At 41.7% G+C, this 27,696-nt stretch overlaps 1 protein-coding gene across 1 annotated transcript; it reads right to left on the bottom strand.

Annotated features, from left to right (window-relative positions):
• Nucleotides 1–1,421: 1,421 nt before the first annotated feature.
• RNF228 (ring finger protein 228) lies at nucleotides 1,422–27,108 on the bottom strand. Its single transcript, XM_078147660.1, has 4 exons — nucleotides 25,924–27,108; nucleotides 4,315–4,504; nucleotides 2,824–2,849; nucleotides 1,422–1,565 (listed from the first exon to the last, which is right to left on the bottom strand). The coding sequence occupies exons 1-4, from the start codon at nucleotides 27,106–27,108 to the stop codon at nucleotides 1,422–1,424; spliced, it is 1,545 nt and encodes a 514-aa protein (XP_078003786.1).
• Nucleotides 27,109–27,696: the final 588 nt, after the last annotated feature.

The raw sequence follows: 27,696 nt of genomic DNA, 5'->3' as shown, positions 1-27,696 counted from the left end.
TTTTGAATTTTTTCCTTTGCTCCATCCCCCCATCCCCACTTTCCCCCCTTCACCTCCTTTGCTACATTCCCCTACCCCTTCTCTCCCCTCTCCACCTCCTTTGACAGTTTTTTAAAATGTTCGTTCTAGTTCCCCACCCCCTAATTAAGCAAAACCATAAGGCGAGATAAAAATCAATCAAGGATCTGGGGATCTGCTTAGTGGGAGCGATTTGGCCCTTTAAAAAAAATGCAGAGAAATGGACAGCATCATAAAAAGACTCAGCTTACGCTCGGATCAGCTATAGCTATAATTTTGAGTGATCTTTCTCTGGAGATGTTCAAAGGCCTATCCCCAGCTAATGACACCATTAAGAACCTAAGACTGGGGGCGGGAGGAGTTCGGGGAAGAGATAAAGTTCTCATTTCCATTCTGGTATCATATTGGGGGAAAAAAAATAATCTCCAAGGACCCAAAATCAATCATACTCAAAGAAGACATTTTCAAAGAAAAAAAAAAGCACTGTGTAAAAGTATCGAAACAAGGAAAACTTCCCCCACCTCCTTTTTTTTTTCCACTTGGCTCTTAGGGCTACAGTGGATACGATGACCTTATTCATCTACCCCTGAACAGAAGAAAAGTGAAGCATCAACCCAAAATGGCAAAGATCAGACTTCAGCCATTTGATCTGGTTTAGGAAGGAGAGATGCTAACGCTTACTGAAGTTAATCGTTGTATATCTGGGGGTGTCTGCATACTTCTATACATATGCTAACGGTTTAAAACGCATAACAATCTCGTTTTTTTAAAAAAAAATTTCAAAACTCTGTGTTAATAAGAAACCAAAGAATGATTTTTTATAGTTATTCTATAGACTTTTTATTCTAGACAAATAATAGGACAAAACGGGTTTGCAGAGTTGGGGGAAAGAGTGAGGCTTTCTGTGTCCCCAAGAGGAGGCAGATTGGTGAGGCAAAGGAGATCTTTCTTCTCACTCTGATTCCGAGGGGATATCTCTGAGTTTGATCCTGTGGAGATTCTAGCTCCTTTACCGAGAAGGAGAACTCTTCAGTCCATTTCTCGCAGACTAAAATTAAATTATAAATCGAGGTCGCTAAAGTCCAGGGCATCTAGTTTACGTAGCTCCTTCCTCTCACTCTTTTCTCGCCTGGCCCAGGGCGCAAAAGGCAGAGATGAAATGTTGAGAGATGGAGCAAGGACTGGGCAATTTTACTTTCCCTGATGTGTGCGAGACCCGGGGGTCATCTGTGTTGTGGTGTGTGCGTGTGTGCATGTGCTTTCAAGAGCTCCCAAAGATACAGTATTCCAAATATTCTGCCCATATTAGAAGGAATGGGCAATCCCGTCCTAAAGGGAGTCGAATGCTAAACTGGGATGTCAAAGCCCCTGGCTTCCAGGTCCCCAGAGGAGGGGAGCCCAAGTTAGGCGCAGGCAATCCGGCTACTGGTCCAGAAGTCATCTGACCAAGTAGTGTTCTCGCAGAGACAGGAAGTTTGCTTTGTGTAGCCAAAGCGTCTAAAGTTCGTCGATCTGCTTTTCAAATCAAGTGCAAAGGTTTCTATCCCCTGATGAAAGAATCAACAAGTCAGCAAATCTTAAATTATATCCAATTTTCACTCAATCTCCTCCCCCCCCCTTCATTTTTCTTTCCCTTAGTATATCACGCCTTCCCCAAAGTGAACTATCGCTTCTTTCTTCCCACTTTAGGCCTTCGATCCTTTCTCTTCTGTATGACTCTAAGGAGGAGAGATTGGTAACTGCCACTCTCCTCTTCCCTCCCAAGCAGCCAGCAGTCGAAGTGGATACCTCATGCCTGTGGCCTTTTCTTCAGTCACCATTAAGCTTGTTGTTTCAGCCCAAGATTCTCCATTCTGACGAAAACCAGGATCTGGCTGGAATACAGGTTACTAATTGGAAAACGATTGCTCCTCCTGAGGGCTCTTGGATTGAGAACTGGGACTTTACTTAGGCAGCAATGCCCGAAACCTGTGTCTCTTAAAATGCGTTTGGAGTTAGATGTTGGCGGGTGGTGGTGGTGGCGGTGGTGGTGTGTGTGTGTTTAATGTCCCATTAATATTTTCCTAGACCTTCAGGTTTTCTAGTAACGGAATAAGGCTTTTTATTTTTTAATGCATTTTGCATCTATACTCTCTCAACAAGGAAAGTGATCTGAAGAATTGTAAGAAACATCTGGGGAATTAAATATATTCACATACACTTATCAAGCATTTATTAAGTACCTACAAGGAACAAGGCACTATGTTAGACGTCCGTCACCTGATAAACACTTCTAGTACTTGTACAGGTGAAAGTGGTTTTGGTCCGGAATTAAGAGGCTAATTGCCTCAATGACCTACTTCATTTAATGTGTATACATACAGATCACTTTGTTCTGGCTCTGGCAAGTGGTAAGCTGGAATTTCTCTGTTAATTGCACCAAACAAGTCTTCATCCCTCCAAACAACTTAAACTCTTATCTTTATGAACAACAGGAAGACTTGTCTCAAGATAATCACTCTCACCTCTTTCATAGATGCTATCAGCCAGTTCCTGGCATGGAAGAGAAGTAAAGTCACACTTCAAGCACAAAGAACATTTCTTATTCCCTCTTTCCAGTATGGAGCTCTCACTCTGCTTACTGATTGACTCAAGAGAATACTCATTTCTCCAACCATCTCTTTCTTCTTTAATTCTTTGTTTCAACTACGTTATGGGATTGGCCCCCAAAAGGATCGAGTCTTTGTCCCTTGGTGTAAATGCTTCTCTACCTTTCCCAGTACTAAAGGAATATTTATCCAGAAGGGAGGGCAACTGGAGGGATACCTGTGTACCATCCCATGACATAAAACCTGTTAAAATTCCAAAAGAGTGATTCAACACATAAGCCAAGACTCCTATATTAGAGTCCTTTAGTCCTGTAGATGGGATTTCACGGTTTCTAGTGGGAGTAGATAAAACACCCCTGATAATTACAAAGCTTTTCCAGGCCAGGTGTGCTTTTAATTGGATTAGTAAATGCTCTGTATTAAACCTAATCACAGGAACAGTGAATCTATAGTTATTAGCAGTAGACATAGGTATCTTAAATAGAAATGTCACCATTTCCTCCCTCTATCAGAAAGTCAATTACGATATATTCAGGTTTCTCCAAATAAGGAATGGATGGTAATGATGGTGAAGATGTAGACAATGGTGGGGAAAAGGAAGCTGCTGAAGAGGGTAAAGATACTATTACATCCTGGATTTGTTTCCAAAAGTAAAATTTATGATTCAGCTAGGTGAGTTGTGGAAAAGGTCTCTTAGGTAAGACAAGTTTCTTAACGAAAGAAAAGAGGGGAGAAAGGAAAGAAGGAAGGAAGGAAAAGACAAAGATCAGAATAAGAAAGTGAAAAATGAGAGATAAAAGAAGAGCGAAAAAAGATGAGTCCTCAAAGTCTCACTATATCTTCTGGAACTGCAGCTATTAGTTGTTCGTCCGTTTTAATCTTAATTCAAAACAAGGAAAAGAACCTTCCCAAAACTTAATCCAAGGGAAAATTAGGCCTGAAAAAAGAGGTTATTATAGAAATTTAACAATTCTATTCTATTTAATATTGAAAGTACATTCTAACCAAATCTAAGAGGCCACCTGTTGGGGGCCACGGAGAGATTTGAAATCTAAAGGCGAAAACTAAGATACTTAAAAGTTTTGGGAGGATACAGGGGAATGGTGGTGAGAAACAGCAGGGGTGCTCTTTCTTAGCTGTTTGAAAGCAATAGGAGAAAGCTTTTTGGCACTGGAGGGGAGGAGGATGGTGGTGGTGGTGAAGGAGTTTCTGTCCTGAGAACAGAATGTCTACACGATGTGCCCTGTTCTTGCGTGCTTCTGCGAGACTGAGCTGGGAGAGTGTTTTCTTTCTCTTTGAAGGCAGGAGGGGATGACAAGAGTGAGAATGAGGGCTGGGTTCCTGGAAGGAACTGGTGTTCTTCTTAGTTTTCTGTGACAATAAGGACTTGGTATCCATAGGTATTTTCAGGTAACTAAAAACACAACCTGATTCAGAAATTTATAACCTGTTGAAAGAAGAGGGAGAATCGCTTCCTTCTTTGACCTCACTGACTCCTGTTTGACAATTCAAGGAGCCAGATCTTGGTCAGATACCTGTAAAGGGCGGGGGGCGGGGGGGTAGGAGGCGGTTAGGGGAAAATTGTCGGGGATGTTTATGCTTATTGGCAAAGTTATGGACCCATTTAAAGTCAAAGGCAGTGGCTGCTTTTGGAGTGTGGTTGTACAATAAAAACTAGTCAGGTCCAGTTCAGTTCATTTAAACAAACCCGGCATTGTTCCGGCTGACACCTTTGCCATTGGGGGAATCTTGCAAAGGTTGAATTTACCACACAGCTCAAGTTGTCGGGGTTGAGGGGTTAGGGGTCTTTGGCGTGTGGAACTCCGCTCTTTGGGCGCATGTTCTTCAACATCGGATTCTTTCCATTCTGTGGCAACGGAAAAGTCAGGGTGACACTTCTAGAAGAACAAGGAGATATGAAGTTGAATTGAGGGTAGGAGGTGGTGGTTACCAAGCCTCGGCGCCTGCATACTCAGGAAATGCATCCATTCGGAGTATTTCCTTCTCCAAAGGTGTCCGTGAAGTCAAATTATGATTAAAATATATATTGTATATATCAGCTCCTGGGAGTGTGTGGAAACAAAACGAGTAGAGGCCAAAAAAAAAAAAGTTAGGGAGTCCCTGTGCCGCACAATATAAAAGTCTTCAGAGAGAACTAGTTACAGTGGGACAGGAGGGAATGATTACCCAGCAGAAACAGCAGTTCTGAAATTGTGCTTCTCTTGAGCCTACCCCATCCAGCAGCAGGCTATTTCCGTAGCAAATCTGTGACCAGAAGGAAAGATCCAATTAAAGGTTTTGGATAAATTTTCTCCTACCCCTGTCGTCCTTTCAAAGGAAAAACCCAACTAAACCAGGAATAGGTTTGAACCTCTGTGAATACAACAGTAAGTTCAGTTAATCTCCTTCTGACTTCCTTTTTAAAAAATTACCACAAAATATCTCAACATTTAAAAAAAACAAGGTTTCCTTTTTTTTTCTAGAAGAATCTTTTTAAAAATCTGAATGTGCCTGCCAAAGGATGGGGTTAAGTAAAAAAGAATAAATCCATCCAAGAGGCTATGATGAAAAGCTACTTTTAATGAAAAAGGAAAGAAGTCTTTTTTAAAAAAAAAGTTAATCATCTCAGGCTAAGACCAAGAGAATGACGAAACTTCCTTGAAGTTGTCACTTTTAGAAAAAAAAAAATATATATATATATATTTTTTACAGCTACAGAGGCTCCACAAACAAGCTTCCCAAATTACCAGTCAGTCCTATAAAGATTAGTTTCCTCAGTTGCCCAACAGCCATTGCCTTTTTTTGTCTTGTTTGCAGTGGAACTGAACCTCTAAAATTTAGAGACCAACCTCCAGAAAAGTCCTTGACCACAGCCTTAGGAAGCAGTTAAGACAAGTAGCCCAGAGATTAATTGTTTTAAAAGATTCCCTTTCCCAAACGAAATACAATACTATTTGGATATATATGTGTGCGTAATATATGTGTGTATTATATACATATATGTTAGCCTAGAGTCCGGAAGATTAACATTTGGAAACTTATGAAATGTAATCTGCATAGCTAATTGATTCCCGGCATATCAGTTTAAAGGATAAAGATATATATCTACATGATGGATATTGTATTAATAGGCACATAAATAAAGGTTGAAAAGTCGTTACTGAAACCTTTGAAGTCTCTCCCATCGCTTTCATGCCCCATCCACAAGTCCACACGTCTCCTCGCTCTCGTGCTGTTTTTCAATTACTTGCCTTCTTCAGACCTAGAAAAGGAAGAGGAAAAAAGGTATGTAAAACTGTGTATTTAAACAGGGTATCACTTAGAGGAAAGCGGAGCAAGAACCTTTCCCTGCGTTGTGCGGCAGGTGGATGGCAAGAGGGAAGGAGAGGCGATGACAGGACATTTTTATCGCCATCCCCCTCCCCATTATTTCCCATCTCTTGGGGATTGACTCTTTATTCTTTTCATTTCCCTTCCTTTCCTTTCCTCCCCCCTTCTTTCTTCCCTTCTGTCTTTCTTCCCTCCCGTTCTTTTCTTCTCTCTCTTCTTTCTTCCCTTTTCTTTTTCCTTCTCCTTTTGAAAAAGGGAAGAAAGAAAATCTTTTCAACTTTGCTAAACAGAGCCATAGTGTGTGCATGTGGGACTTGAGTGAGGAGATATGGTTCAGTAGTGCAAACGAAATAGCAAGAGTTGCAGGGGCAGCAGCGGCTGCTCAGAACATGTGCAACCACATATCTGTTATAATGGCAAGCGCTTCGAGTCTAGCTAGGATCATTTCGCTCATTTGCCTGAAGCCTGATATTTAAATGGTCATCAATGGGGCTATTCTAGAAAGCAGAGGAGGAATAATTTCGGTCATATTTTGCTTGCTTTCCAAAGAATTTGGGTTAGGATGCTTTTATTTGACACAGCCTTCACCCTCGACCCCCCCCCCCGGTGTGTGTGTGTGTGTGTGTGTGTGTATGTGTGTGTGTGTGTGTGTGTGTGTGTGTGTGTCTTTCAAAGAGCAAGGAATAATAAGTCGTGAGGGATTTTGAACTTGTGATCCCTTCGGTGAGCTGATTTCATTATCGGATTTCATTGCTGTTTCGGGTAGCAAGGAACATGTGTGTGACGCCGGACAAAAGTGAATTTCACCAGGCTTCGGTAAACAAGGAAAGACTTGGTGTCGCCTGTAGGATAGCAGCGTTAACTGCCCCTCTCTTCAACAGAAGAGGATGGGAAGGAGGGAGGGGAGACTGGGAGGAGGGAGAGAAGGAGGTTCGGGGCTTATCTTCTTGGCACCCCGGGGCTGGAGGTACTAAGGCAGTTCCTCCTTAGAGAAAGGCAAGATTAGAGTGTTTATTCCCTGTTCGCTTATTCTCGTCTCTCTTGTTGCTAAGAGAGCAGGGAGCTTGGGTAGACACTGGCAAGGTCAGGGGCTAATACCTTCTCCTCATCACCAATGGAATTTTGAACACTCAAGGAGGTATATGCCCTTAGCTTTGGAATTACTCTCGCTCTCCATAAAATTACTGGACTATGGAGCTCCATAAATAAGTCTTGTACTCAGCAAAGCTGAGGCACTTGTATTGTTTCCTCCCCACTTCTATAGTTAATCTTAATTAGAGAAACAATTTAAGGGCCATATTTCCCCCTTTCCCGTTAACTTAACTTGAGCAGTAAAACGGGTGTGAAGTTTTCTGAAGACTTTGGCCCCCGCTGTAAATTTTAGTCCCTAAATCTAAGACTTGATCTCCCTCTGGCTGAGAAAAATTAGGATAAAAACAAGTCTCATGCCTTCGTAGAGAATGGGAGTAGACTTGGGGTGGAAGAAGGGGCATAAGAAAGCAAGAAGGCATAAAAAAGCTAGGCAGACCTTCCTTAGGGTTTATTTGCTTCCCAGACCGGGTGTGCAACTTTCAGGGGACTCCAGCCTTCCTATTCACTCTAGCCGAGGCCCTAAAGGATTTGAAACCCTCTGCCACAAAAGGAGAGACCCGCTTTTCTTCTGAGAGCAAGATCCTAGGACCAGATGACTGGGCATCAAAGGGTGGTAGAACTTAGCAAGGGAGATTTTGGTTTTGCTTCAAGAAACCGGTGGAGGTCGGCAATGGGAGGCGCTGTCCGAGTTTCCCCTAGGAAAGAATGCAAGCTGAGAAGAGGGACAGACGCAGAGGCTCGAAGGAGAGACACTTGCCCACGACTCAATTTAAGCCAATTTATCTGGAGTCCTGATGCCTGGCTATGACTCCTGTGACACCAATGCGGTAATGCTGGTGGAATTTTCCAAATGCAAATGAGTCTCGGAGATCTCGTAAATCCCCTCACCCACCCTCCCAATTAATTAAGGGTGAAGTTTAAATATAATGGGTGTAATCTTTATTAATTATGTAGCCCTTAATCGCGATGATAGCCCTTAATGGAGATGATAGCATCAATCATGCTAAAAGCGAAAGTTCTACGGGCCATCCACTGAGATTCCACGTTGGGTTCTCGCTTGTTAACCCCACGGTTTGGATACAGAAAAAGACTTCACCTCTTTTTCCAGGCGCATTATTATCCTTAGTTAAACGCAGGCTTTTTTCCTCCTTCACTTTGAGTTTTGTTTTAATTGTATAGTTATGGAACAAGAGAAACTCTAGGATGAGAGCTTTTCCATTCATTTATTCTTGTATGCCTTCATTCATTCAAGCACTTATTAAATTACCACTGTGAGTCACATTATGCAGACTCTGAGAATGCCAAGATAAAAACCATAACATTATCTGCCTTCAGAGAACTTACATTCTACTCCACTATGTAGATGGTCTTGCTAAGCTTTCAACAATTCTCAAGCGATAGTGGGTGTATGGAGGGGAGGGAGTTGTGAGGTGGTTATATCCACAATCACACTGAAGCTATGTGCCCCAACACACCATCTTTTTCATTCACTTGCCTAGAGAGACCGTTACCTTCTCCTCCTCCCTCCCTCTGTTCCCAAGGAGCTCAAATTTGGTGGAACACAGCTGGGGGAGAGAAATGGTCCTTCTGGCCCGAAACTGGAGATGTTCCAGTGTGCTTTCTCCTCCTGCAGAGGATTTCACTCCCATTCCCTTCCAAAACCAAGCTGGAGAAATTGATGGCGGGAGGACAAGACCGCTGGACCCAGAAAAGCTCTCCTCTCCGAAATATATCTGTAGTCAGTAGTTTTATTATACTCAGAGTAGTTGCGTAGAAATTTTGCTAGTTAGTTCAATTATAGTCACTGAAATGAATGTTTTCTCTGAATCTAAAGAAGGGCAGAAATTAGCGTGTGTGTGTGTGTGTGTGTGTGTGTGTGTGTGTGTGTGTGTGTGTGTGTGTTTGCCTGCGAGGTTTAGAACTCATTGAGCTCCCCTTGGAACTGAGATGGGGGAACGATTGGCTTCTCTTGACCCACCTTAGCTATCAGCTAAGGTAAAAACTGATTTCTTTTTCTCTGTCCTGTACTTCAAGGTCAGCGCGGATGCTGTATGCCTATGAAAGTTTCCCAAAATCCTTAGTCAGAGGTCGCTTCTCCACAAGTCCAGATCCTCCGCATGATTTGCTCAAATACATGGAGTTTTCTGTGAGGAGCTTAGGTGTGGAGTTCTTTTTATTGAGCTGGTCGGGAGAAAAGTTTGGGTGCAGAGTTATGGAGCGCATATACTGCCTTTCTCCTGTAGGAAATTCCAAAGTCTGGGATAGGGGCCTTGGTCCAGAGGAGGAATGAATTCTTAAGGGGCAGGCTCAAACCAAAGAGAAGCTAGTTTGATCCCTAGGACCCTACCTACGTTCTCTTATTTCCCTTCCTGACGTTCCCCTCACCATATACACAACCCCTTATCTCAAGCCCCACCTCATACTCATCTCTTTTTTCTTCCTCCCATTCCCCATCTCTGCCTTTGGTGTTGAAGCTCCAACAAATACCACTAAAGAGATTTTCCCAGACATCAAAAGCGATTCCGCAAGAAATTGAATCCGGCAATTAAACTTGGGAGGCAGCTTTTCCTTGGGTCGGTGTCTGTATTTGAGCTGCTGGAATTGCTCACTAAACGTTATGACAACCCAAGACACAGCCCCTACAGGAAAGGCGGGATTCTGCCCTGCAGGGACTATGAGGCTCACAAATCAGGGCCCAAAAATGCCAGGGGCACATGCAGACAACCTCCCGTGGGAAGCAGGATTAGGAGGTTTCTTCGGAACCATGATATGAAAGAGGAAATAACCGGAAACATTAAAAGTAATAGCATCCCGGCGATTTCTCAATCTCAACCTTGTAGAAAGCAAGCCAACAAGAAAGAAGGAAAAAAGAAAGAAGGGATGGATGGAAGAAAGTCCAAAAGTATTTGATATTTAAAGTTTTTTGAAAGATCTATGATTTCTTGTTTGAGTACTCTTTACACTTATGCAGATTGTGACTCATTTAGTAAAAGTTCTTCATGAGTTACAAAAGTGGTAAGCCTCTCCAAATAGAACAAAGCAGATCATTGGACAACAAACACCGTGTTCAAGGCTCATATTCAAAGATTTATCCGGGTAGTAGGACCCAACTACGCCAGGATGAGACACCAAGAAAGACCTTGGGAGAGTGATAAAGAATGATCTGCTCTTTAAAGAAACATCATTCTGTTGGCTAAATAACTTACGAAAAAGCACAGGGAAGTACATGTAGCAGATAATCTGAAGCCAAAGTAATCTCTAGTACTATGAGTTCAATATAATTCAGTTCAGCAAACATTTATCAAGCACTTATTATGAATGAAGGACTATGCAAAGATTGGCATGACGCAATACCTCTCCCTCAGGATCTAGTCTAGTAAAGACTGAGAACCAGGTATTCTCCCAGATTCTGGTCTCCTGATCCACCTTGCTCTTTGCTTATATTTCTTTCCCATGTAGCTCCCACTGCTCTGTCCTAGAGCAGTAAGGGTACCTCAGTTTCTTAACCTGCTTTGTTTTGTTTTACAGAGATTCCTCTGGGATATAAATTGCTGGGCAAGATATGAGGTTAGTTGAAACAAGGTTCTAGTGTAAAAATATGGTGACCTCCTCCTTTTCTAGTAGACAGATTGCACTTGACTAGGCAGAAGGAACAAAGGACCTGCTCTAGAAAAAGTTCAACTTCCTCATGTCATGAGGTATGCCATTTACCTTGGGAAGTTACAATCTCTCTGGGCTCAGTTTTCTCACCTATAAAACAAAGGGGATGGAGAAAATTACTCTATGGTAATGTCTTTGGTTCTACTGCACATATTAGTCTTCTAAATAAGAGTTCCCCCCCCCAATACAATGACTATGTTGACTATTGAAGACTTTCGAAAACTATTGGGGAGGCAAGGAGTTGTCTTATTGGTTCTTTGCTTTTGGGAATAACTTTGCCTATCAGATTTTCAAGGAGAATCATGGAATTTAGCCCCAGAAGAGAACTTAGTCATTATCTAACTCAGCTCCTCATTTTACAGATAACAAAACTGACACTTAGATAGTAAGTGATTTGTCAAACATGCTGATATGAAAAGTCATTAATATCTGCTTTGCCACTGTACCCTGAGGACTATGGGACTTTTCCATCTGACTTGAAACCTTCTATATATTTTGTCTTCCAAATTAGAACGCAAACTCCTTGAGAGCAGGGGCTGTATTTTTTTTTTTATTTTTACTCCCTCTTCCTCAGGGCTTAGCCGAGTATTTTACACATAGCAAGTGCTTAATAAATGATCATCCATTCACTTATTAAAATAGCAATTGACCTTTCATATTTCAGTTTGCAAGGCAGATTCTGTCCACTTGTCGACTAAGATATGAGAAACTAAAAAATCTTTCCCAGAATCACTCTCTTTTATGTGTCTGACTTATGCCACGTCCAGAGTTCAGACTATCATCATTATGAGCACCTGCCTGTTTTACAGCCTTGGTGTCACCTTGATGTCCAAGTAAAAGGCTGGTATACTTAGAGAATCTTTAACGTAGTGGAGTCTGAGGACCTGGGTGTAGTTCACTACTCTACCACTTAATACCTTTATGATCCAGTATGGATCACTAAATCTCTTTTAAACTCAGGTTCCTCTTCCATAAAAATTAGCTGGTAAGATTCAATGACTTCTATAAGGTCCTTTCCTACTCTGATCCTATGCATCAAGGATGCTGTCTCCCTTTCTTTGGCTTGAAACTTCATTTACTTTGAAAAAACACTGTCCAATCACTTAACTCCTTCCTCTCCTTCTCTTCCCTCCACTCCACCCCCTAATCCAAAAAGAACGAAAGATCAGGAAAGCAACTTCAGAGCTAACAAGGAATGAAAATGAAATCCATTTTACTTGCTGGCCAGTAGGGAGCGTTCTACTGTAACATCTACTGAGGTTTGTCCTTCAAAAGCTCTTTGCATCACAGGCCATCCATCCACTGAAGTTTGCATTTCTACAGTACCACCTCTCCTTTAAGAGCATCCTAAACATATCAACAAAATCTCTTGCTTTTCAAAAACTTTGCGGCTTTATAAAAGCATTGTCCTCTCCTTTTGTAAACGTTTTAATACAAAGCAATCACAGAATATTACTAGGTCCATCAGCATTTATGTCAATAAAGGGATATAAAATTGATTGTTAGCAATAATACATAAATTCATTGTAAAATATGCCACCTTGGCTCTTGTGAATTATACTATGAGACATGTTGATAATAGCCTCTGATTCCCAGACCAGTATTTATTAGATTAGGTTTGTCATATCACAGGGAGATTTCTGAGGTCCAAGAACAGGTCAATTTAATGTAACTGGTCAATAAGGTCACTATCATTCTAAAGTGCCAACACTACCATGAAGTTCTCAATCTTTTTTTGTGTGTATGCCACGGATCCCTTTGACTGTTAGGTGAAGCTTGTGGACTTCTTATAATCACGTTTTAAATGCATTTGATATAGGATTGTAAAGCAAGCCTTTACAATTACAATTACATTGAAATGCAGTTATCAAAGTATTTTAAAACAGGCTCATGGACCTTAGGTTAATAACTCCTGCATTTGGATTAATCTGTATGATGATTACAATAATCTGTATTCACTCAAAAACACTTCATCTCATAGTCCACATGGCATATACTTCAATCCTCAGAAAAACAGTAATATTGATCAAATACAGGGACCAGGCTTTAAAGAGGACAATCATTGTTGCCTGGCTCTATAACAAGGACTGTGAATGTGAAATGGGGCATCTGTGATGCTCAAACACCCTGAGAAAGAGGAGAAAATAAGATGGTTTTTGGGCTCAAAGAACAGGAGTTGGTACTCAGAGTAGGTAATTTGACAAATTGTAGGGGAAACTGCTATAAAGAAAAAACAGCTGGGTGGGAAATGTGAAGGGTAGGAGGTTCTACATTACGTGGAAAGCATTTGTGAAATGGAGTGAGAGAAGGAAAGAGAGGGAGAAAAAGGGAAGGGGGGAGAGAGAGAGAGAGAGAGGAGAGAGAGAGAGAGAGAGAGAGAGAGAGAGAGAGAGAGAGAGAGAGAGGAGAATCTAGGCTCCAGTCTGTCCTCTGAGACATACTGGCCCCACATACTGGCTGTGTGGCTTTCAAGTCTTTAAGTTATAGAACAGTTGTGGATCTACATTGGTAAAGGGAGTCTCTATATCAGTATTTCCTTACACCAATAGAAACTCAAGTTCAGACCCCAGAAACCACCTCTCCCTAAGTGTGATGCTATGAGTAATGCTCAGGCAATACCTTCATTGCCTAGTTACTAAGATAGATAAATACTAAAGTGCATTAATAATAATAGATCACATTTAAATGTTGATTTGCATGTTAATTTGAACAACTTTGTTAAGTGGCATAAACAGTCACCCTTATTCTGCAGATGACGAAATCAAAGCTCTTGGGAATATAAGTAATTTCCTCAGTGATCACACCTGGCAAAGCTAGGATTCCAAACCCATCTCTCTGAACCTTCATCTCAGACAGGGCTCTTTCTCCTGGGACCCCCTTCTTTTTTGATTTGAGCCAAGATTTCCTCAGGAAAAGAATTCAACACACTAATCTCATTTTCCCAGGCCATCCAGAGAGATACATCACTGGGGGGGGGAGGGGTGAAGGGAAGAAGGGAAGATCAAGACAGTGTTTGAGGATGAGTGGGAAGGAACGTGCTGAAAGACAACATTATTGACAAGTAGGCTGGTAAAAGAACAGATAGGCAGGAAGGCTTCTTTGCATCAGTTAAACTACATTCAAATCACTCTCTCAAAGGACAAATATTCATAGAGTACATTGCAGGTAGATATCCAACCCTGAGTTTCAGGAAGCAATCCTACTTACTGCTTCTTCTGAGTTGTTCTTAGACTTGAAGTAGTCAAGAGGCAATGTGCAGAATCCAGTCCTACTCTTTATCAGAGTGGGAAACTGAGTCAGAATTCAGTGGAACTTCAATGATGATTTGCATCTTCTTTTTTTAATGAACTAGAAGTTGAAATCTTTGCCAATTCAAACTCAGCAGAAAGGAGTAACAAGAGTCAGCAAACAAATATTCATTAAGGCACTGACTTAAGTGCTAGAGATTCAAAGAAAGGCAAAAAACAGGGTCCGCAAATACGTGGTGATTCAGTGAAAAATAAAGCTATAGGGGTCAGCTAGGTGGCGCGGTGGATAGAGCACTGGCCCTGGAGTCAGGAGGACCTGAGTTCAAATCCGATCTCAGGCACATGATAGTCACTAGCTGTGTGACCCTGGGCAAGTCACTTAGCCCCAATTGCCTCACCAAAAAACAAACAAACAAAAAACCAACAACAACAGAAAGCTTTGATGGAAATAAAATGGAAAATCAGAAAGAAACCCATCCAAGTGGTGGTTATGCAGGTCTTATAGAGTAAATGAGTAGAGGAAAGAGAAAACAAGTATAACAGAAAGCAAGTTGGGACCAGGGGTAGGTAAGGTATAAAACAGCAAAGGAGTGGGATAAACAGAATGCCTTTTTCATTTTTTGCATCCCTAGATGCAAATTTTCTATGCCAGAAAAATCCCCCTGATGCTGACATTTAAGTCAATTTGCAAATTAAATATAGATATGCATTTATGTTTTTAAGTAAAATTCAAATCTGAGGGCAGGCAGTAACACAAGGGGAGGGAAAGAATGATTTCAGTTTGCCCTGGTCCCATAAGTGTCTGCTTGAATGAAAATTAGCCCCACACAAGTAACTTAAAGAGGGGGGAAGGTAACTACTAAGGAATGTGCAAGAACAGCAGCAACCCCTGCATCTCATATAGCTATATGTCAGTGTATATACTTCCCCCCCCCCCGCCCCATTGTTCAACCTTTGGATTTTCAGTCACAGAGGTGTGCCTCTCTTTCTTTGTGACTATGGTCTGGCTGACTGGGCAGACTATTTCTGGGTTAACAAATTTCTGCTATTTGAAAACAGAATCAATGAACTCAGACTATAGACTGTTCTTTGCCAAAGAAGATTATCCCTAAAATATCTAGATTAAAACTCCTCATTCCCTAGACCTGAATCTTTTGTCATATCATTTTTCACTCACGTCTTCCTCTTCGTGACCCCATTTGGGGTTTTCTTGGTTTGGATAGTGATACTTGGAATGGTTTGTCATTTCTGTCTCCAGTTCATTTTACAGATGATGAAACCGAGGCAAACAGAGTTAAGTGATTTGCCCAGGTTCACACAGCTAGTAAGTGTCTGAGGCTGTCTTTGAACTCAAGAAGACCAGGCTTCCTAACTTCAGGCCCAGTACTCTATTCACTAGTGCCACTTGGCTACCCCTAGTGTTTGGCAAAGGGAAGTACTCCTGTTACAAGTATTTGGTGTCCAAAAATGCAAAGGCCAGAAGGATAAAATCTTAGCAAAGTCTCAGCATTAAGGTTTCGTTTGTTTTTAATTAGTTATGCTTGAATTAAAGCTATGACAGGGTAAAAGTCTTGATGTCTTGCCTTCTTTTCCTACTACTCCAAGGTCCCTCAACATCTTCTCTGCACAGCCAGTCTGTATCAGAGGTCACACTTAAATCCAGAACCTCAGGGCTGAGGCCAGCTCTCTATGGCCTGTGCAATGCTTTAGGAATCTAATTCAAGAGCACCTTTCCTTTTAGTTAACTGCCATCTATTTCCTTCAACATCAGTTGTTGGGTTTTTTTTGTTTGTTTGTTTTTCTGTTTTGTTTTTTTAAAGAAAATGTGGGTTAGATTTTGTCTTTGAACACTCTTCCATTTTTCTATTTTATCTGCAAATGGACTAGATAATCGTTAAGGTCTTTTCCATTCTTAGAGGTCTGTTCTATGCTCCTTGATATCCTTGAATGGATATTTACTTAGGGGAGTGTTAGATCTTGGTTGTATTAAGCAAGGGTTGTCTTTAAATCAACTAACTAACATGGATTCATCAGGGCCCACTGTGAGCACAGCAATCTGTTTCCACCTCTCAGTGAGCAAAACCTCTTTGCAATATTCAAAGTATTGAAAGGAATTGTGGTTGTTTTAAGTCTTAAAAAGAGAGGAGGGTGGATAGGGTACTGGAAAATGTATTAATGATGCAGTAGACAAGAGATGAGCAAAGTACCCTCGACTTTCTGAGTGGAAAATCAAGGGCCATTTTTTCTTCTCTGCTGATCTTGAAGAATAGCAACATTGAAATTCAATGAGGCAAATTCCTTGAAGTGCTTGCTAAACACAAGTCTAACTAAAACATGTCTAATGACACACCTTCTGCCTTTGGCCTGAAAGGGAAATCATTAGAAATAGACTAAAATTGTGTAAAACTGGGTGAGTGCTTGGTTTAGAGGGCTGTCTACTGGATTTCACAGGGATTAAAATGGAAAAGGACAGATTTGCTGATGGTGTTGATTATAAAGTTTTTGATTCTTCAAACATTGCCTCAATCTCTCTTGGGTCTAAGCAACTCTCTTCTCTCTTCTCTCTCTCTCTCTCTGTCTCTCTCTGTCTCTCTCTGTCTCTCTCTCTCTCTGTCTCTCTCTCTCTCTCTCTCTCTCTCTCTCTCTCTCTCTCTCTCTCTCTCTTTCTCTCTCTCTCTCTCTCTGTATGAAATATATAAACTAGTTTCTGACATCCATTTGATTGTATTTCTTGGTGGGAGGGAAAAAGGGAGACTTCCCAGTTGGTATCTCTATCTCACTCCATCTCTCTCTTTCTCTCTCTCTTCATACACACACACACACACACACACACACACAAACACATATGTATATATGTGCATGTTTTTGCCATCATTATTTTTAAAATGAGAGAAAATAAAAACAAAGACATTGACCAAGATCATTCATGAAGATAGGAGAGTGACTCAAAATACATTTTAGCTCAAAACTCCTCTAAAGATCTAATAACATGTTGGAAAAAAGATCATCCTCATGGTAACTAAACTTTATGGTGGAAAAAATTACCTTCAAATGCAAATATCAGAAGGTTCTAAATGACAGATGAGGAGAAGTTAGGTCCATTCTGACACATTCAATTTGACTGAGGTTAACTGGTCTGCTTTCCCAAGAGGCATTATCAGATTTCCCTTTTAAGAACCTGAGCTGTGAAGAATTCGAATTCAAGGGAAAAGTTACATGGATTCATAAGACAGGGAATAGGAATCAAAACCATTAATTTTATTGGTATAATGAATTCCAGGATGAGAAAATTCCCTATACCAATGAAGACCATAAATCTTCAACTTAGTCTTAGTTGCCAAAAGCGCTAAGATGTTAAACGACTTGACTAGGGACACACAATTACTACGTACAAGACAGATCCAGGTTTTCAACATCTAACAGTGGCTCTCTATCCTGCACTTCACTCTTTCTGATTTATAAGACACAGGCTTAAAAACAGCTTAGGAGCATGACAAACGTCCTTTCATTTGAAACGAGATAATTTACATAAAGCAATTTGCTGACTTTAAAATACTATGTAAATGTCAGTTGTTATCATCATCATCATCATTCAGGTTTCATCTCTCTCTTTTCTGTCTCTGTTGATCCTCCTCTTTCAGCTTTAGCCTGGATTACTAGCCTCATTATGACCTGATTTTTCAAAGTCTCTGCCAGTTGAATTTCTAGCACTGTCTTCTTCCTTTTGGCTTTCTTCTAGGAGGAAAAAAAGCAGAAATTCATTTCTAGAGCAAGGAAAACATTCATACCTTAAAAGAAAGGCCATCTGGTGTAGTGGATAGACCTCAGACTCTGAAATCAGAATAAATTGTGTTCAAATGGCATATCTACCACTTCAGCACAAATCACTACACTTTTCTGGATATCAGTTTTCTTACCTCCCCGTGTTAGAATCTCTAGATTCCTCCAAAACTCAGAATCAAGTGGCATCTCCTACATGAGGCCTTTCCTGATTCCTCCCATATGTTAATGATTCCTATACCCCTTGTATTTACTGTGTGTGTGTGTGTGTGTGTGTGTGTGTGTGTGTTTCCCCAACAGAATGGAAGCTCCTTGGAGGCAGAAGTGATTTCACTTTGTCTTTGTGCCCTCAGTGTTTAGCCCATAATGAGAACCTGATAAATAATTATTGATTGACTGAATGATTGATTAAATGGTTGGACCAAAAAATCTCTAAGGTTCAGTTCAAGGAGTCAGTCTGGAGTTCATGGACTCTGAAGAGGCTCATGGATAGATTTCCAGGGATTCATAAACTTGGATGGGGGAAAAAACTTACATTTTTATTTGAACTAACTTCTAACTAAAATTACAATTACCTTCAATTATCTTTTTAAAATTATGACCTTTGGGGACCACTGGCTTCACTAGACTAGGTGAGAACCAGGGGCAGGGAACCTGTGGCCTCGAGCCCACCTGTTCTGTGAAGTCAAAGGGCCACACTTGAGGACCTAGAGGCCAGGTTCCCCACCCCTGGTGACCTAATCTGATGTCTACGAATCTTGGAGAAAATAAAATTTTGCAATCTAGTTTGATGCTTTTCTATCTACTGTGAGAGGCTCAGGGGGATTGCTAAGCTAGCTCCTTTCCCATGTGAAGGATCCCTGGGAATCTAGGATTAGATTTGGACCCATGACAGAGGGTAGATAGGGTTGGGGTGTCTCCCCAGCCCTTTGATTTCCAAGCCACTAAATTCTGGAGCCCTAGTTGAGGGAAAGCTGCTCTTATAGACTGCCTTCCTGATTTAGGAGTATGTTGTATTCTCTCTCCCTTCCCCTTCCATTCTTCTCCCCTTCTCATTCTGTCATCCCTGTTTGTTTTACAATACCTGCAACATATAAAGACACACTTCCTTCTGAGTTCATTTAAGAAGGTAGAAAAGGATTTAGGAATCAAAATAGAAAGCAATCACTTCCATGCTAATGAAATCCTCCATGGATTTCCAGCAGACACGACTGAGTGTAAATCTCTTTATACCTAGAACAAATAGCATGTAATTAATTGTTAAGGCAGGGTTGTGAGGGGGGAGGGGAACTTGTAAAGATAATTTAATACCTTCATGGAGAACACATATTTTTAATATGTTGACTAATTATATTGTTAAATGTATATATGCAAACACAAGCATGTCACAGAGTTAGTTGTGAATAGGAACAAAGAGAAATGTAAGATCACTGAGTACCTTGTCAAGGGGATGAACAAGGCATCTAGAAACCACGTATTTGGGCAGGGATCAGATAAGCAGTAAATTAACTTTTTAAAGATCATAGATATAAAACTGGAAGGGGTGATTTTAATCTAGGTCCCCCGACTCCAAATCTAGAACTCTTTCACTCTATCACAAAGAGATATAAATGCTAATCTGACAAGACATTAAGAATGAAATCCCCAGGGCAGCTAGGTGGCTCAGTGGATAGAGCACCGGCCCTGGATTCAGGAGGACCTAAGTTCAAATCCAGCCTCAGACATATCACGTACTAGCTGTGTGGCTCTGGACAAGTTGCTTAACCCCAATTGCCTTGAAAAAAAAAAAAAGGAATGAAATCCCCAAGCAACCATTTCTCAAAGAAACAGCACTAGACTCATTCTTCAGAAATATTGTGCACTTTTTTAATTAGGAGACAAAATCAATGCCTTTTATTATAATGTTTGGTCAAATATTTAATACTGTTGATACATTAGGTCTTCATTTAGCCATACTGTGCCAATTTAAACAAAGTGAACCAAACAAATGCAGAGTTCTCACTGAAATCCTTCACTCAGTTTCTTAAGAAAGCTTATCACATTTAACCAGGTTCTGTAAGAATAAGGAGACACTCCAGGGGTCACCACTGAACAAAAAGGAATGAATCTTCAGTCTGGAAAATGTTTAAGGCTAACTTTATAGAAAGTAGTCTTCTATGTAAGTGTTCAATAAAAACTAGAAATATACAAATGCTTCATTTCCTCAGCAGAGATTTTGCCTTGGCCTTGTGGTGGTGGTGGTAGAGATTGGTTGTGCTCAAAGAGACTCCAGTATCTCATATTTTGGGTTCTGTCTTTAGATTTTCTATTACTTAAATTTTACTCAACAGTACTTTAAAATATATACTTATATTTGTGAGTTTAAACTAGTTATTTATACTTCACATGAAATGGAAACTATTCATTGTGGCCAGAAGGCAAAAAGATAAATTTATTAAGAAAGCACATACTGTGATGAATGAAATTCTTATGCTCATAGTTGTTGAGACCAAAGAGTTTTTTCCCCTTTTCTAAGTGGATCAAATGCTGCCTATTTTTTTTGTATTTGGCAGCTTGCTTGCAAATTTTATGAAATAGGACAGTTGAAATTTGCATAAATGATGAAACAAGCAGCCAGAATGTTTTCTACATGCCCTCCTTTTTCATATTCCCCACCACTGCCTCTCTTTTGCTCTCTATCATCTATTTCAACCTGTAGTTCCAAAATCCATAGCATTTCCCTCCTCCACCTCCACCTCAAAACATTAGATAATCAAACTTTATTTGTAATAACAGCCAAGTTCTAAAAGATTTATGGACACAGCTCCTCTTCTCTGAGGAATATTCTTGGAATTTGTATTATCGTTTTTTTCTAGGCTGAAATGATTATTAATGAGATGGCAATTGAGGTGATAGAGCTCTGGGCTTGGAATCAGGAAGACTTGAGTTCAAATCCAGACTCAGAAACTTCCTAGCTACATGATCTTGGGCAAGTCACTTAACCTCTGTTTTCCATTGGAGAAGGAAATGGCAAACCACTCCAGTAACTTTGCCAAGAAAACCTCAAGGACAGAGGTCTTTGGGATCACAAAGAGTTGGACAAGACTAAACAACAACAGAAATGAATGAGTTTCTCTTTGGGTCATTTAAGGAGTAATCATGAGGAGGAAAATTTTCATAATTCAAGCATCTCTGTGATCAAGCAATGTGATCTTTAGATATTCATGTGTTACTTAGAAGAAAATTATTATTATGACATCAGAAGGATGCACAAGTATTTACCCTAACATATTTTAGGCCCAAACCTAAAATTAACTTTAGGGTTACTTTGCTACATGTGTCTCTTGGAAAAAGAACATATCCTTAAAAAAATAAAAAAAAAACCCCTTGGTTTCAAAGACACACTATTAATGCACATTCATCAGAGGATATATTGCTATGTCAAATGATATGAGCTGAACTGTCTTTAGATGATATAGGAAATTTAAAATGTAAACATATATTAAGAGAACAAAATTATGTAGAATATATGAGTAAGAACCAAGTATCAGATGCATTTGTTCATGCAAATTGATCTTTAAAGTACCTTCCAAACCCTAAATCCTTCTTTCCATGTATTATGAAGTTAATAGTGTAGTGCAAACAGCTTCATCATTAGATAATGAAGTGGAAATGGTAGTGATTGAGAGAGGAAATCTAATGAAATTTCTAACAATAAATGTTGGTATATGTCCAGAAATATTGTATGTGACACAAAATAACAACTAGACAAGTACTATATTAAATTGGGGTGTCTCAAGTCCAGTGGTTCTTAGAAACAAAGTGCTGAAATTATTAACTTCTTGAAATTCCTTTGTCTGAAACAAAGAAATGGAAAGGTCCATTTTGTTCTTTATAGTGACTCCTGTCCTTCTATGTAATGCAATAACCTTTGGTTTTTATTGTGCCTCTCTTTTAAAAAAAACCCAAAGGGCTCTCCATAGTTATTTTCCTATGTAAACCTTTAACATCCTTCTGAGGTAGGGACAAGCTAGTACTTATTTTCTTCATTTAAAAATGAGAAAATTGAGGCAGAGTGTTTAAGTTACTTGCTCAGGGTCACAAGATTAGATAGAGGCAAAGTCAGAACAAAAATCTAAGTCATCTAACATCTGGGCAAATGCTCTTTTCTATATGTTATACCAACTTCCTATATGGTGTGTTCAATACAGCCTGGTGATTTTTGTTCAGGCAAAGTCCAGACTGATTCAGTACATACTGCCTCACTAACTTGAAACCTCTGATTCCTGGCCATTCCCAAGGTCACAAGGGAATTTTGGAGCTGTCAAGGAGGTATGAATCTGAGCTTATTTCCAAGGCCTTACTAGAAGTGCTGACTCAATTGCTATGAAGGGATCCAGAATTCAACTGGATTCCTGAAGATTCTTTCCAGGTAGATCCTTTCTCCAAAAGAAAGGAAGAAAATCAATTCAAATTCACTTGGAATCCTCCGCACCATTCACTCCTTAAATAACTGTTTATTGAATTCCTACAATAGCAAGGCACTGTATTAGGCACTGGGTCACTTGCGAGTTATAGTTCAGTGACAATCTAAGTTATAGTGGCCTCACAGGGGTCTGTAATTAATCAGCATATATTACAACATTCTTCTGACCAGAAGGACCCCCAAGTACTGCAGAACTAACAGGAAATAAAAGTGAGTGTTCTTTATCACATCATCCTGCTACTGAAGGATAATTAGAAATTAGTGTCTCACTAATCAAGCAAGGAGAGCTAGATCCAATGTCTTCTAGAATGTGGGGGATACTAATCTATTGAATTTGGGCATTTAATCTTATTAAAGATTTGAACTAAAATTTCCCATTACATGAAATGTATGAGTCCTGGTCAGTTCGTGAAAGAAATCAAATATTGCTAAATTTATGTAAAGCCATTTTTAAGATTCATTGGATGCACCAAGTGGTATGGCATCCAAATTCTTAGAGGAGAAGTTCAGGGAGTTACAGGAAGAAATAGACAACAAAACCATACTAGTGGGGGACCTCAACCTCCCTCTCTCTGAACTAGATAAATTTAACCACAAAATAAACAAGAAAAAAGTTAAGGAGGTGAATACAATTTTAGAAAAGTTAGATATGATAGACCTCTGGAGAAAACTGAATGGGGATAGAAAGGAATATACTTTTTTTTCTCAGTGGTACATGGCACATATACAAAAATTGACCATGTACTAGGGTATAAAAACTTCACAATCCAATGTAGAAAGGCAGAAATATTAAATGCATCCTTTTCAGATCATGATGCAATAAAAATTATATGTAATAAAGAGCCATGTAGACTAAGATTCCTTAGAACATATATGTATACTATTTTTTAAATAACCTGTTTTAGCCTCATTAGCCTACATTCAGTCTGACATAAATCCAGCTTGATGAGATGCAATAGGTATAAATGAAGAACCAGGAAGTCAGTCTAAGAATAGGTTTTGATAGACCTCTAGGTTGTTGGTTTAAGGAAGTGGGATAATTAGGATAAACTTTTCTAGTGTGTTTACATACACATATGTCCTTACATATGTGTAAAGCTACATAAAAGTAAATTCAGGTATGGATGAACATGAATATATAAACAGATATAAATGCACCCAGGATCTAAGCAATAATGGTATAAGTATAAATAAATAAAAGAACAAAATGTAATTAAATACAGACGTATTGTCACATAATTTTATGTACAAACAATGGGGGGGGAAAGTCTATGAAATTTAGGCTTCTAAGTAAGTATTTAGAAGAAACAAAGAACCTAGGGATAAACAGAGCTCACATGACTATATTCAAGATATTGAATTTATGGATGGTAAATAAGTGAGCTGAACTTCAATATAAGAATTAAATAGAACCAAACTGTTTGTCAATTTTCTTCCTAAGAATTAGAAAGAAATTCTACAAAATGCCTACTATAATATCTGCGAACTGTTTCCCTTTTGATAACATATGAACTATTAGATTAGAAAATGGATATGAACTTTTCTGGGTACATAAGTGCCATACTAAGAGCTTTGAGCAACATTTCCAACAAATAGGTTTCATTAAAATGAATCTTTGTATAAATATATTTTATAGGGTGTTGATAATCTGGACAAAGCACACAGCCTGTGTCATTAAATACATTTTTACTCTGTCTTCGATTGCTGTCCTCCCCTCCTACATAGTCATTATATTATTGCAGCCTTATGATAAATATCAATGTTCAAAAGTCTGTTAATAGAATACTGGTCAGGATATCATGCAGACAGCTTGCATAAATACATAAAGAATAACATACTACCTTCTGTAGCTTCTGATTGTTAGGCAGTAAAACTCATCTCATTCCAAAATACTGAAACATGGAATAAATAATCTTTTCCTGTATAATATGTGTTATAATGATTAATTGTTCCTTCATTTTTTGCCTTTTTTTTTTAAAGGACTTCCAGGTTCCAAGGTACCTCAGCCCCTTCCTCCCCCCATACACTAGGAATTAATCTTGGTAAGTTGTTATAAAACCAGGAATATGTGCAAACCTTTTTGCTCTTATTCTCCCTCTTCATATATGAAGTTTATCACTAATTACAACAAAAGTATCAACCAGCCAAAAACAAAACAGTGTCTTATAATAAGACTCTTGATAATTAAGGGGAAAAATGGTCATAGTAATGGAAAATAGTACCATTTGAATATTGGCACTGTGCAAGGTCCTACTTTTATTATGTAACTGAATTAATTATTATGATCTGGAAGTCTATTTTCCAGTATAACATTTTGACTAAGTTTCTTTTTTTTTTGCCACCAAAATATTGGTTTGGTTAGGTTAGGAATATGGGGAATGAAGAGGAATCATTACTTATCGACCCACTTTTGAGAAACTCAATACATAAAACAGCTTCCATATCCATATCTTTAAAATAATTCTTTAAAATCTTAAATAGGAAAAGTGGGTAGGAGCTGTGTATGAAACACTAATCATATTCTGCTTTCATATGTCTGATTATCTTCCAGGTAGGGGCAAAAGGAAGCTGCTGTGGTCCAGTGTGAGGAGTACTTTAGGCTTCTTAAGTCCACTTACAGTAGCTGAAATAATTGTACCCACATAAGTAACATCAATACCAACTACTTGCATAGTCGTGGACCTCACTCCCCACTGCTCTCCAGAAGCGAATGAGTTGCAGCGAGGAAACTCTTAGTTTTCTATGAGTGGCCACTAGGCGTGTACGTTGCCTTTCTTGGACAATCCTATGTAAGTGCGCGGGCACTGCCCAGCTACCCAATCACTGTGCCTGGTCCGAGCCCCTGAGAAAGTACGGAGATTACCTGGCCCAGCTACAATCTCATTTCCCACATCCCAGTGCCTTATAAATCACATACTTTGCGTAGGCACGCTCACATTCCAGTAGGATCAGGAGCAGAGAGGTCTGACTTTCACCATTTTTTTCCTGGACTTTTTCCTCATTCACTCCTCTATCCTTTCGATTGGAGCACCACCACCCCCGCTCACCCACATACACATATATCCACAGAAGCTGGAAAAAATGGCCCTGAAGGGCGTCACTTCCCTTCCCTCTTTCTAACTCCTCTGATACCAGAAAGGAAGTGCGGAAGGACTTCGTGCGTGCACTTGTGTATCTATGTGTATGGGGTAGGCAGTGGATTCTTGTTTGCCTGGGTTCCTTTTACACAGTCTAGGGGAGTATTTCCCAAAGGCATCCTTGTTCTCTGCCATTCTGCTCTTCATTCTTTTATCAGTTTCCCATTCAAAAGGATTGTAGGGTAGCGGGGCACCCGGAGTAGAATTGATGTAAATAACACCAGATGGGCTGAGGACGGTAAACAGAAGGGGAGGAGAGTGGAAGTAAAAAGAAGGGGAGGGGGTATGCATGCCAGCATAGCCCACCCTGACAGTGGACTTACTTCAGAGGAGATGGAAAGATGAGGGAAGTGACAGGAGGAGGTGGGAAACCACGTTTCTCCTGAACCTTTGGGGAACGGCTGGAAGGACTGGGTAGGGGTTTCCAGACACCCATAGGACTATGCCGAGGGTCGAAGAAGCGAGCAGCTGGTTAGTTACGTGTTGTTCCTCCGGCTACCAGCAGTGGCCGCAGCCCGGCCCCGGGGTACACCGCTTCCTCCTCCTCCTCCACCACCTCCTCCTCCTCCTCCTCCCCCAGCTCCGCCGCTGCCCCCGCCCCCAGCCGAAGTGGCTGCAGCTGAGCCCCCGGCCGCCCCTTCGGGCCGGTACTTGAGCCAGCAGATGACCCAAGTGACGACGACGGAGAACAAAGCCAGAATGCTGGCCACCGAGAGGCAGATGGGCCCCACGGGCGACGGGGACGGCGAGCCGCCCGGTGTGGTGCCAGGTGCTGTCCCGGGCACGCCACCCCCGCCTCCGCCCCCGCCGTAGTGGTTCACGAAGATGAGGCCGGTGAAGAGCAGCACCACCATGGAAAGGAAGGAGAAGACCACGCACACGCAGCCCGCTGTCAGTGCCGCCCGCTTGCAGTTCTGGCAGCTCTCGTATCCGCCTCCTCCCGAGGGCCCCGCAGAGGAGCCAAGGCCACCGCGGCCGAGGGGCACCGGGGCCCGGGCCGGGGCCGGAGCGGACTCCGGAGCTGAGGCCGCCCCGCCGGCCGGCTCCTCCCGCTGTCGGAGAGGTGGGGGCGGGTGGGGATGGTGGTGGTGGCTGTGAGGGTGGTCGTGCGGGGGCTGATGCAGTTCGGCGCCTCCAGGGCGCCGGGCCGGGGGCAGTGGCAGCGGTGGGAGGCTGTCCTGGGGAAGCGGATCCTGCGCAGCGCGCAGGTAGAGCGGAAAGGCCTCGGCGAACTTGGTGTTGCTGGGCAGGTTGTGCACGCGGCTGTCGGGCAGGGCAGTGCGGTGGCGGCACACCGGGCAGGCAATGCCCCCGAGGCCCGAGGAGCTAGGACCGGGGCTGGCGGGCCCAGCCCCCGCTTCGGCAGCCTCCGATGGCCCGGGGCGCCAAGGCGGAGGGGCGGGGGGTGGCCGTTGCTGCTGCTGTTGCTGCTCCCGCTCCCGCTCCTGCTGGGCAGCCCCGCGTACTTGCAGCTGGCTCAGGCACTCCTGGCAGAAGGTGTGCAGGCATTCCAGAAGCTTGGGAGCCCGCCGGTCCAAGTCGAAATAGTTGTAGCAGATCTTACACTCGTAGTCCTCGTCCTGGGAGTTCACAGCCGCCGCTGCCCCTTCTCCCCCTTTTTTTTCTCCTCTTTCTTTCCCATCGCCTCCTTCTCCCTCCGCTACCGCCGCCGCCGCCCCTGCTGCAGGGTTGTTGCTGCTATTGCTACTACTGCTGCTGCTGCTGCTGCTCCCGTGCCTCTCGTCGCCGCCCCTGATGCTGCTGCTGGCCGTCGTCGCCAATTCTGCCATGGCATGATCTTCTCATCTGGGGGAAGGTGAGAGATCCTTCCTCCCCCTCCTCTTCGTTCCTCCAGCACCGCCGGCTGATGTGCCTCCTGGTACAGAAGAGATTCTCCCCCCCCCCCGCCCCACTTAAAAAAAAATAAAAAACAACAACAACAAAAAATCTCTCCCCTTGGCTGCTGTCGCCTGTCTGTGGATGCACCGCTGGAGGGGGGGGGAGATATGTACCTCTTCGCCGTCCCCCCCTTTCCTTTCGTGACCCCTCCTTCCTAATGCATCTCTCGGGTGGTTAGGGGTTGTTTGGGTTTTGTTTGGGGGGGGGGGTTGGAGGGCGGGAGGAATAAGCCCTCCAGTGGCACAAGGGAAGGGGCTACCTATTTTCCTCTCTGGCACACCCTTCCCAGTTTCGCGAACCTGCTCCTGCCTTTTCTTCTTCCTTCTTTATCCTAATCAGTCTAGGAATCGCTCCTTGACGCTTCCTCTTCCCACCCCAGCGGGAGCTGGCCGCCAGTGATGTAATGCAGGACTCAGGCTCGAGCAAGGGAGAGATAGAGGCAGCAGCAGCCCCAGCCGCCTCTCCTTTACTTCGTGAAA

Source organism: Phascolarctos cinereus, unplaced genomic scaffold (assembly GCF_003287225.1).
Source record: "Phascolarctos cinereus isolate Bilbo 61053 unplaced genomic scaffold, phaCin_HiC Scaffold_7;HRSCAF=346, whole genome shotgun sequence".
NCBI classification, from domain to species: Eukaryota; Metazoa; Chordata; class Mammalia; order Diprotodontia; family Phascolarctidae; genus Phascolarctos; species Phascolarctos cinereus.
This window is presented reverse-complemented; position numbering and strand designations above follow the sequence as displayed.

Coding starts and splice junctions, on each gene's coding strand:
- RNF228 (XM_078147660.1), bottom strand. CDS start 27,108: ATGGCAGAATTGGCGACGACGGCCAGCAGCAGCATCAGGGGCGGCGAC. Junction 4,505..25,923: donor GCTCAGCTGCAGCCACTTCG/GCTGGGGGCGGG, acceptor TTGTTCTTCTAG/AAGTGTCACCCTGACTTTTC. Junction 1,566..2,823: donor TGTCATGGGATGGTACACAG/GTATCCCTCCAG, acceptor TTCTTTCATCAG/GGGATAGAAACCTTTGCACT.